The 11,574-nt window shown below is 45.3% G+C and overlaps 1 protein-coding gene across 6 annotated transcripts in view; it reads left to right on the forward strand.

The window, feature by feature from the left end:
* Fam110b (family with sequence similarity 110 member B) overlaps positions 1-6,296 on the forward strand; it is a 137,372-nt gene extending 131,076 nt beyond the window's left edge. For 5 of the 6 annotated variants that reach the window (XM_055603591.1, XM_055603590.1, XM_055603595.1 and 2 more), the window contains one exon: positions 3,476-6,296. In XM_055603591.1, coding sequence (XP_055459566.1) covers positions 3,792-4,892 — 1,101 coding nt within the window. In that variant the 5' untranslated portion in view covers positions 3,476-3,791 and the 3' untranslated portion in view covers positions 4,893-6,296. Of the gene's footprint in view, positions 1-3,365; positions 3,388-3,475 lie in introns of those variants that run through there. The other variant, XM_055603596.1, reaches the window with a different exon arrangement.
* The last annotated feature ends 5,278 nt before the right edge of the window (positions 6,297-11,574 follow it).

Below are 11,574 nucleotides of genomic sequence, written 5' to 3' on the forward strand. Positions count from 1 at the left end.
AAAAAAAAAAAAAAAAAAAAAAAAAAAAAAAAAAAAAAAAAAAGACTATGTAGTTACTTTTATTACTGAGATGAAATTTTCCTTTCCCTAAAAAAAAGCATATAGTTCCCCAGTCCCAGCCCAGCAGTTGGCCTCACTGCTGTGATTAATCCACAGCCACACCAGGGACCATGTGCCAGATGTCAGGGTCTTGTGCGCCAATGTTCCCTGAAGGACTATGGTTACTCTGTCCATGACCTTGAGATGCAGCTCCAGGGTACCTGCTGGATTGCCTGGTCTATACTGTCAAGTTCAGAGTGTCTCTCCAGGCCTGTACAGCTGTGTCCCTAACAACAGTTCCCATGTGAAATATCAGAGCAGATGCTGGGGATTAAGGGAGAGCAGCCTAAACCACCACATTACTTCCAGCTGTTGGCGAGCACAGGTAACAGACATCAACTATGCCTGTTATCCTATTATAGGATACCAAGCGTTTCTGTAGCTTTTCCCTTTGCTTGGAGTCCTTCCACAAGACCATTTGATTATTTGGGTTTTCTTCCGTTACTATTTAAAAAGTAATACAGAAACCAGGAATGGCCAAGAAGAAAGGGAAGAGGTGGAAATGGAAAGAAAAAGAAGTATGAAGTGGTTACAAATTATCTCTATTTTTAACATAATCTTCTCATGTTGGCTTTACAAATGTCTAGCAGTTTCTAGGAAGCTCGAGGAGCCTTCCCAAGGGTCCCAGTCTAAGGAGTAAAGAAAGTAATAGGAAAAGAACACCGATTTTTCTAGGAAAGGCACCTAGAAGATGCAGTGGTATTCCCCAGTCTGGTGAGTTCAGAGTAATGATGTTTATTTAGAGTTTCAGAGAAGACCAAAGCCTGCCTTCGCAGGCAGTTGGGCACCCAGGAGAGCTGGGCATGGTGATAACATTTTGTGCCTTTGATCATAACAGAGTAAAACTAGAAGAGATGATAGCAAAAAAACAGCACAGGCCAGCCAGAGTGTTGGTGCCAGTGGGTGTTACCTCATCGCCACATCTCTTTACGCAGAGAAAATTTCCCCTAAGAGCAGCGCAGACAGGTGGCATGGGAAGTTAAGGCAGCTGTCAGTATCCTACACTCCCATTTTAAAATTAAAAATGAGTCCTTGTCTTGGTCCTTGAGCCACGTGGTTTTACATCAGGAATGGATTATAGGAATTTTGTCCGACTAATTCATGCCCATAAGTGGGCACTTGGCTGCTGCCCTCTGGGCCATCTTTGGGTGCCGTGGAGGGCTACTTTGATCCTTAGGCATAGATCTAAGGCCCACTCTTCACTCTACCTACCCTTCTGACATTTTCCCCAACATAGAGGCGTTTTGAAAGCTTTAAAGATAATCAGTGGTAATGGTACCATAGAGAAGACTCCTTTTGTGTTCATTATGTAAAGTCACAGGTGATAAAAAAAAAATTAAGGAAACTATTTAATCATAAGTTTACATTATGTTAGAGACTTCAGATTAAAAAATCAAAGATCAAGGTGAACCATCTGTTTTTATAATGAGGGTCCATTAAAAAGTATGATTGAACTAAAGGGGTGTGTCTTAATGGCAACAGATTGGTGGAAGTCCAGCAAGGCCACCCTTTCTGAAATCAGGTCTTAAGACCTGTAGTCAAGCAGGGTAGATCAGAGAATTTTATTGTGGCCAACTCGTGTTCAGAAAGCTCTCTAGAGGTGTTAGGCTTTTGAGATTTTATGACGACTTCAGGGAAAGTGGGTTGTGGGTTCTAGCCCCTGCTTGTAGAAGGGGGAGTGGGCTCTGGCTTCTGTGGCTGAGGGGTGAAAGTTAGAGAAAAGGAGGTCACAGAGAAAAGTACTTCTAAGGCCCACAGTGGCATCTTCCTCTGGCAGGCTGTCTGGGCACATCCCTCTCTCCCATACCCTACCTGTGATCAGGGAGGTCGCCTCCCAGCCCAGGCTTGCTGGTTGCTACGTAGTCCACTCAGTAAACCGGTTTAAGATGCTGCCTTTTCTCTAAGACAGCCCCTGTCTCCTGCCCAGTGAAATGGACCGTCAGTAGCAGATTAGCCAAAATGAACACTCAAGGGATTGGGGCTCCTTCAGCAGTTTCACTCAAATTTGCATTCAAAGAAAGAATCTCATTTAATATTCATGTGAGGAGGTGGGCTATTGTCTTTTGTTTTATTTTTTAAACAAATTGAGGCATCAAAATAGAACTGCACAATTAAAGGAAATCATTATGTAGTCATCGCCTTGGGTTTTCTCAAATATTGCATAGGAATGCGTTTTTATTAAAACAAATCCCTTTGCAGATTACCAAAATTGGCTCCAATAAAATAGGATGGATTTTATCTAGAGATGAAGTGTTTGAGAAGATTGTCAAGAGAAATACCAGTTATTTCCTCTCTGCCTTCAATACCTCACATGAGAGAAAAAAAAAAACTTACAGTAATATCACCTTATATATTATGCACGTTTGTAACTCGACGTGTTGGATGTGTCACTTTCTTAATATTCGTAATTATAACGAAAATGCTGATGAGGTCATTCTCTGGCGGCTTTGGAATGCTGATAGTTGGTAAGTACGCTCCCCTCCTAGCAAAGGGAAACGATGTTTCTTTTTCACACTTGTCAAGTACGAGAAATGATGGAGCATTTTATAATTAACTTATCCACTGATGTGGTTCCTCTCCAAGTATTTATTTCTATAATAGTTATTTTTAACTAAAAAAGTAAATTTTAATGAGAGAAACTTCACATGCATTTATTGGTTTCTAGGGCAGTGCTTTGAAACATACTGCTTGCTGAAAGTCAAAAAAAACAAAACAAAACAAAACAAAAAGCTTGTAAGAAATACAACCTGTTTCCATTTTCCGTTTTGGGTCTTGCCATTCCCACTTCTCACCACCTTTCCAGTTTTTGAATCATTACAGAAATGGTTGTTTCCAGTTTTACTGACAGCTTGGTCGTGAGCGGTAACAAGTTTTACTTCGCTGCAAAGAGGGATGCAGCCGCCCAAATCGCCCACGTTGCTGCTAAAGCAGATGGAGGTCTTAGGAAGCCCCTAGCTCCCTAGCTTTTAATGAGCTGCAGAACGGAACGGGGCTTGGCTGAACCCTCCGTTCTCCATTCACGAGTATTTCCTGGGTCTCATTCTAAGTGATGCCAGCCAGGCGTGTTTAGGAGGCGGTTCTCACCAATAGAGAGGCAGCTGCAAGAGTTCCGTGGGAAGCCTCAGCCCCTTTCTTTCTGGCAAACGCCCACATCTGGCTGCTGCCCCGAGGCGGCGCAGGCTTCGGGAGAGGTCCCAGTTACCCTCCTCGCTCAGTTAACTGGGAATTGCCAGTTGCGGGCTTCGCTGACCTTCGGGGATTCGCTCAGCGGGCTGGGGTGCCACGGAGGTGGGAGCACCGCGGGGGGTTCCTCTGTTGCTAGAGCCGTGATGTCACCCGCCCCTCCTAACCCGCGGTTGGTTGTTTTGTGTTTCAGCTCTGCCTGCAGTTGAGCACAAAGACCTGAAGGAGACTCCCACAGCCTTCAGGGAGAAGAAAGGAGGCAGCCAAGCCTATTAAAGAGAACTTGTGGCTTGTGGCCTTTTTGTGAAGGGGCCGCCTGGAAGGGGAGAAAAGTGCACCCGAAGCCACAGCAGCAGTTAATGAGCTGTGAGATGAGGCGCAGCCGCGGCTGACACTGCTCCCAGGATCCTTCGTCTGCCCTTTGTGCTTCGTGTACATGTGTCTGTTCAGGCCGGCCAGAGGCGCCCAGAAGAGCATCCACCACGGCTGCCGGGGAAAGACCGCCCACCATGCCCACGGAGACGCTACAGACAGGTAGCATGGTGAAGCCGGTCAGCCCCGCGGGCACCTTCACGTCGGCGGTGCCGCTGCGCATCCTGAACAAAGGACCCGACTACTTCCGCAGGCAGGCTGAGCCCAACCCCAAGAGACTCAGTGCGGTGGAGCGGCTGGAGGCTGACAAGGCCAAGTACGTCAAGAGCCAGGAGGTGATCAATGCCAAGCAGGAGCCGGTGAAGCCGGCTGTGCTGGCCAAGCCCCCCGTGTGCCCAGGAGCCAAGCGCGCGCTGGGCAGCCCCACTCTCAAAGTGTTTGGCAACCACGCCAAGACGGAGAGCGGCGTGCAGCGCGAGACCCTCAAGCTCGAGATCCTCAAGAACATCATCAACAGCTCCGAGGGCTCCAGCTCCGGCTCTGGCCACAAGCACAGCTCCCGAAACTGGCCCCCTCACAGGGATGCCACCGACCTGCACCGGCATTCCTTCGCTGAGTCGCTGAAGGTGTACCCTACCCCTGGCCGGGGCAGCCCACAGGAGAGCAGCTCCCACGTGAGCAGGAGGCTGCTGGAGCAGTCCCCGGAGTCCTTCCTGCACGTCTCCCACAGCTCCTCGGACATCCGCAAAGTGACCAGTGTGAAGCCCCTTAAAGCCATCCCCTGCAGCAGTTCCGCTCCGCCCCTGCCTCCCAAGCCCAAGGTGGCTGCCGTGAAGTCCCCCGAGGCTGACCAGGTAGAACCAGCCTGTGGGGTCAGCCGGAGACCTTCCCTTCAGCGGTCCAAGTCAGACTTGAGTGACAGGTATTTCCGCGTAGATGCCGACGTGGAGAGGTTCTTCAACTACTGCGGACTGGACCCCGAAGAGCTGGAAAACCTTGGCATGGAGAACTTCGCAAGGGCTAATTCTGACATCATATCCCTCAACTTCCGCAGCGCAAGCATGATCAGCTCAGACTGTGAACAGTCTCAGGACAGTAACAGTGACCTTAGAAATGATGACAGTGCCAATGACCGGGTGCCATATGGCATTTCTGCCATCGAAAGGAATGCTAGAATCATCAAGTGGCTTTATAGCATCAAGCAAGCCAGAGAGTCACAGAAGGTGTCCCACGTGTAAGAGGCACAGCGGCGGAAAGGAGGGCGGGGCGGGTCTGTCTGTGCATACACAGTTGTGAAGGTTGTGAGGTCTCCTTGAAGTGTTGTGAGCTTCTCCACTCTTTGTGTCGCTTTGTTGTGCAATGTTCTCAAGTTGCATGCCTGTCAACATGGCAACTGGCCTGGCTTCCCTCTCACGTCTCTGCAGAGCCTTGCTGAACACTCATCTGCCAAAAAAAGTCTCCGGCCAGAATCTGACTAGAGCTTTGCTCTTAAGCAAAACTGTTTATGGAAAAAAAGAAAAAAATTTGGTTTTTGATTTCTTCAATATTTATGTGGTTTTTGTGTTTTTATACCCCGCGCTATTGTGTCTTAATTAAAAATTTTACCAACTGGCTTTTAAGTTGAGAGCAGAATCTTTGTGGAACAAAAGCCCCTTTGCCTACATGGGAGACTGGTAACACTGGGGAAAGATACGGGACTTCCTGCCAGGTGTAGAAGGGCTGACAGATACAGAGCCAGGCTGGGGCTTACGTGGAGTGGAGTGGAGTGGAGTGGTGGGCCTGGCCTTGGGCTTCACAGGTTAGCCTTCTCCTGCCTCTTAGTGGCGCTTCGAGGGGCAGCAGCGCTGCCCTGTGTCCAAGTCAGTGTACATGTTGGTGCTTTTGTAGTCCTGAGCCCAGGAAAGACAATCAGAGAAACCCCTGGGATGAGCCAAGTAGAAGGTTCAATATTGAGAGGAGGGTAGGGAGACTGTTGATGCTGTTCTAGGGGGATAAATCAGAAACATCTAGTATTAACCTGACAGGAAGTGCCACTGTAAAGCCGATTAAAGCTGATGCTGAATGCTTTTTTTTTTAAGGTTACTTTGTAGGATTTTGTTTGTTTTGTGCTTTTGGCCAAGAACTACTAACTCATGTTGTTTCTCCCCCTTGCTCCCTCCGTAGTTGTCCCATTCTGGGCAGATGAGTTGGGCTTCTGCAGGTTTGCACTATCTGAGGGGAAGTAAGCACACCAGCCGTGTCAGCATCGCCTCCCAGCCCACAGCTTGTCCCTGTGGTAGCAGATCCACATCTGAGCAGCTCTTCTCTCGGGCTGTGGGTACTTGTTACAGCTCTAGAACACTGTAGAAACACTGTAGCTCTCCACCCTGTTGTCTCCTGTTGCCTCTTCCCCAGTAACCTGCCCTCTGAGTAATTTCAGGAGCTGTGAGCCAACTACCAGAGTGCTGGCAGTGGAAGCAGAGGGCACCTGATGGTGGTCTGCCTCGCTGCTGTGGCAACCCACAGGTTCTCAGCAGAACCACCTTGGTCTTCATCAACTCCCAGGAACCTTGAAATGGTGTGAATGCTGTAAGACTTTGTACATACTTCAGTTGTTCTGGAATCTAAGAAGAAAAGTTATGCTAATAAATAGCTCTGGTGTAGGCTCTACCTGTGGTGCTTTCTTTGTTCTTTACTTTTTCTCTTCATAAAAAGTTCACTTTGGGCTGTGAGTCAGGAGCATATATTTTTATAGCATTCAAGAAACACTATTTCATTAAATCACTCTCACCCATCTCCATGATTCTGAGCAGCACTGTTCTTCACAGTAGTTGTATCAGTGTGCGTTCGCTAAAATAGTTACTACAAGGTCCCCAAAATATGCTACACCTCTTCACTTAGTTCACCCCTTTTTTTTTCCTTTCCTTAAACATCAGGATTTTTCCCATTTTCCAGAAGACTCCTCAGTTGAAATATTGGGCTCCTTGATGCAGAGGCATGCCTTTGAAATGGCTAGCCCGTTTTCATTTGTTCAGGCCGAACGCCAGTACCACTCTGTGTGGCCATCTATTTACCCAACCACTCACTCACTCATCTTTCCAGGAGGCAGATACAGGGCTACCATTGTCAACAGCTTCTGCCTCAAAGGACTTAGACTTTCACAGCTAAGGGCTGTGTCCTTTCTCCTATTACTTGAACATTGTATTCAATGAGTATTTATTGAATCAAGTTATTTGAGGGAAAACGTCTTCAAAGGTTAAGATTATACTAAATATGTAAATATATAAGGAAGCTTTATAAAAATGTAATTTTCAAAAACAATAATGATTGTCAAACTTATTTTATTGGTAAATATTTTTCTCCTGAAAGGCAAATTTGGTTGTTTGACTCTTCCTTCTGGTTTTGAATTCTCCCTGGTTCTCTCACGGAAGTTCCGTGCAACTAGCACCCTGCTTTCTCGGGAAAAAAAAACAAACAAACAAACTTTTTTTTGAATGCCCCTTTAGATGGTAGTGATACATATTCAAATTAATAGAATAAGGAACTTCTAAGCAAACAAAAAAGGTTTGTTTGCTCACCAGTTATATAGAAATGTGACTTTTTAAGGCCTAGATGCCTTGGCATTTACTTATCAATTTTTGGAGCTATTAAAATATTGAAAATAATTGTTATTTTCCCATGTTTGAGGAGATAACCATTTCCTGGCCAAGTATATGCCATTACTTCTGCTACTTTAGTTGCAGACTATGCTTGCAACCTCCACTGTCTACCTCTCATCCCCCAAAATCAGTCATCTCCTGGCCTCATTTGTATAATGGATAATGTGAAGCTTTCTGTTCTTGTGAAAGGTGAGAGCTCATTTCTATAAAAGTGTCTACAAAAGACTGTTTTGGTGGCTTGATATGGAATTCTAAGAGACTCATTTTCCAATTGAGAAGTTCTCTACAAAGCGGGCCTTCTAGCTCCTGGAAGTTTCATGTAGGCATGCACTCCTGACTCTAAGCCGCTTGCATTCGATGATCCTGAAAACAAACTGATTTTTTTTGTCTTCTCAAAACCACCAAATCTTACATTTTCTTCATATCCGTCATTGGGCTGTTGTCTAGGTCAGGCTTTTGCCATGTCACCTGAAGTCTGGTCTCCAAACATTCTAAATGGGAGTCTCCCCTCAGCCACCCTGCTCACCCCACTATCACGCCTCTGTATAATAAACACCTTCTCCATGGTTAGATGGTTAAGTGGAGTGGATTGTTGAGAGGATAAATGTTACCTTCTTAACACAGAGAGTGTGTTGGACATCTGCCTCTCAGACTTCAGACACATCCAGGATCCTACAAAAGACAAGTTAGTTACCATTAGGAACATTTTCTGCTTCCTTTATGATACATGGTATACTAAACTGCCCCAGAGCTCATCATCTCAAAGCCGTAAGTGCTGGTTATCCCATTGTTATTGCATTATCAAGTATCCTGGACTGGTTTAGCCAAATGGCTCCTGACAGGATCTTTCAAGAAGCTGCTGACAAGATGGTGGCTGAAGCTGCATCAGGATTCTATGCCAAGAACCTTCAATTTCTCACAGGAAAATTCTCTTATTTATACAATAGATGGGGGGGGCTTGGGTTCTTTGTTTTAATTTGGTGGTATTAGGAATTGAACTAGAAATTGAAAGACTTAGTTTTGCTAATCAGAATCTCCACTGCAAGGCCCCCTTGCAAATGGAGGAACCCGTTGCCATAATTTTAAACCATGTGCTGCTGAGGCTCAGTGGTTCGTCATTCTTTGAGGAATGGTCCCTCTTCCCTTAGTCCCGAAGACACTTGCTCTTTCAAGACAACACTACATTTTAGGAACGTTTTGTTAGTCTCTAGACAGTCTTGTCCTTCCAGCTTGTGATTTGTGTCACGGCCACAAACCCAGCCTACCCAAACCGAAATGATGCCCTTATTAAAGCATGCCTTTCTCATGACCATATCTCTTGTGTGAGAGAGGAAAATAAAACTTTTCTTATAAGCACAGATCCTGAATGACAGCCATAGGTTTCACAGTGTATAATAAAGCAGCCAGGGGTATACAATAGATGATTCATAAGTGTTTACTAGTAACAGTAGATGTTTTTGGCAGCAGTATTGGGCAAGGGATGGTGGTGTTTAATCTTTAGTTTGAGGATCCTTTATCAAAAATACTTGGAATGAGAGTATTTAGAATTTTGAGCTCTTTGGTTTTGGGGATATTTGCATAGACTTTACTAGTCAATGACCATAAAGCAAAATCCTAAATTATTAAATGCTCCAAAATAGGAAACTTTGAGCATCAGGTTGTCCTTAAATTTCAGAGGATATCTCTGTCTTCCCCCCTCCCTCCCTCCTTTCCTCCCCCCTTCCCCTCTCACTTTTGGCTTTTCCAGATATGGTCTCTCTGTGTAGCCCTGCCTGTCCTGGACTGGCTTTGTAGACTAGGCTGTCCTCAAACTCAGAGATCCACCTACCTCAGCCTCCCCGAGTGCTGGGATCACAGGTGTGCACCATGTGCCTGACTCTTGAGAGCATTTCTGATTTTGAATTAGTTATGTTTGCCTTGCAGCATGTTTAACTCCCAGTGTAAACTATAAATCCTGCCCCAGGGAGCCCCAAGTGTCAGTTTCTACCCCTACGTTAGAGGAGAAGCACATCAGCCCCAAGGAGATAAAGGTCTTTAACAAGATCCCATGGAAAGCAAGTGTTCCATGAGGTTTGAACTCTGCAATTCCAGAGCCACTTGTCTTTGAGCCTTGTTCAAAACCAGGCAAGACAGACAGAGCAAAAAGCTGTGCATAAAACAGAAGGAACCTTCAGCTTATTTGACCATTGAATCTGCTGCCGGTGTCAGACACGTTAAATGGGTCTCAAATTACAGCAATTTGACCGTCATCTAAATGGGAGCCCATAAATTCAGAAAAAGACTTCAGCTGCTCCAACTTGAGTAGCATGCAGCGAGACAAGGCCATTGGAAAAGTGTTTTTTTTCTTGCTGTATTTTCAAGTGGCCATCCTGTCTTTTTTGGATCAAGGACATTTGGAAGGCTAAACAGCAGAGTCAAATAGCCACAAATCTCGAGTCAGGAAGCACATTTGAACTGTTGGAGAGATCAGCATCTCTCTGTTCTCCTAACCTTGAGAGTTTGCATGCTGTTCTGGCCGGCAGATACATTGGGAAAGATTAAAGAAGTCAAGGGAGTCCTAGCTAAAGCAAACTGAGTTTTTTTTTTTTTTTTTTTTTTTTTACTCAGAAAAGAGGACAGATCTCACTAGCATTTCGAAAATGTCAAACCTGACTCATCTACTTAGTAAGCTCAGGAGATGGCTGTGAGGACTGTCATTGATGCTGAATTGCGTGGACACACGCTACGCTGTAAAGAACTCCCACCTTGTGGCTGCAGATGTGACTCTGCCCGAGACACCTTCGCAAGGACTCACTCCCTGGCTTTATGTGATACCCAACAGAAGGAAATGCCAGGGGCAGATGGGCTTAGTCTTTGCAACCCTTCCTTCCACTATCTGAGACCCCTCTGCTTAGCAGGTGACCTCCATTTCCTAACCTGTGAAAAGGGCAGGGTCATCTGGTGCCCGTGTTTCTTGACAGTATGAAGTTTGGAGCATTAATATACATATATATATATATATATATATATGGAATATGAAAATTCTGGTTTTATATTCTTTGTAATGAGGGGACAGATGAGGCTGGGTGGAAGTCAGTCCTGCACTGAACGGCATTCTATGCACTAGTTAGCATCAAGGGCTGTTTGGAAAAGGAAATGGGGTCTATCAAAGGATTCTTCTTGAATGGATGGCACACCCCTCAAAAAAAAAAACTGATTAACTTTTCCGAGTGACAGAAGCTGACAGATGGGATGCAGCCAGACACACAGGTCCCAAGGCTTTGGGGATGAAAATGAGTCTTTCACTAGCCGGACACTCCATTCACGGCACAGTACTGGAACAACTATCAGTGTCTTGAATTCCGCACTAGGAGAAGTCCCCAGTCACATTACTTCATTCTCAAGAACTTTAGGATTAAATAAGAATCCACCTTGCTGACAGAGTATCTGAGAATTAAGCTTTTTCCTCAAAGGCATGCATTCAATAATTAGGAAAAGGAAAACAAGCCAAGATTAATAAAGCATCCTAGGGCTCATTTGTATGTACGAAATGGATCTTGGGGAGGCTACTCTGGCAGAAGCTGGTTTTGATCCTCCATGGTAAGTTCCACTGCAGAACTTTCTGAAGACACTAAAACCCATTGTGTGGACTGACTTGTGATTCTTCCTTATAGTGAGTAGTTCACAAAAATTTGTTGTTTAATCACATCCAGACTGGAGCTTCTCGGTGCTCCTGGGAATGACATGGAGTGATGGATTGCCCTTTAGCTTGTAGTACAGAAAAGAAAATAGGTACAGAGAAAAACGGTACTCATAGTGGCTGGATAGAGCCAGCAGGCTGGTGAGTGGGGCTAGCATAGCAGAAACTGGTGCTCTGTCCTCACCAAGGAGGCAGGATGGGCATGGCCAAACCTCACTACATAGAAACAGCAGCTATTTGTGAGCAATTCTGCTCCAAGTGGTCCTTGATGCACACTTTTCAACCTTAGGATAACTAAACAGCCATAACCTAAACATCTGGTAGAAATCCTTTGAAGTTTGATCTTCCCCAAGGCTAGTGACAAGCTGCTTCCCTGCCCTCTCAAGATCCTAAGCAATGGCATTTGGGCCCGGAGCTTGCTGGGTTATGAAGATAGGATGGTTGGTAGGCTGGTGTATGATACATACTTTTAGCATATTTTCAACTTCCAGTGGGCTTACGGTGTAATCCACAGTAAGTCCGGAGTGTCTATATTTCTGTCCAGTATTTCTTGTCTCAAAATCTATACATTCAGAATTTTTTTTATTATGATAAGTTAACTGT

The sequence above is a fragment of the Psammomys obesus genome, unplaced genomic scaffold, assembly GCF_907164565.1.
Source record: "Psammomys obesus unplaced genomic scaffold, mPsaObe1.curated_primary_1811, whole genome shotgun sequence".
In the NCBI taxonomy this organism is placed as follows: Eukaryota; Metazoa; Chordata; class Mammalia; order Rodentia; family Muridae; genus Psammomys; species Psammomys obesus.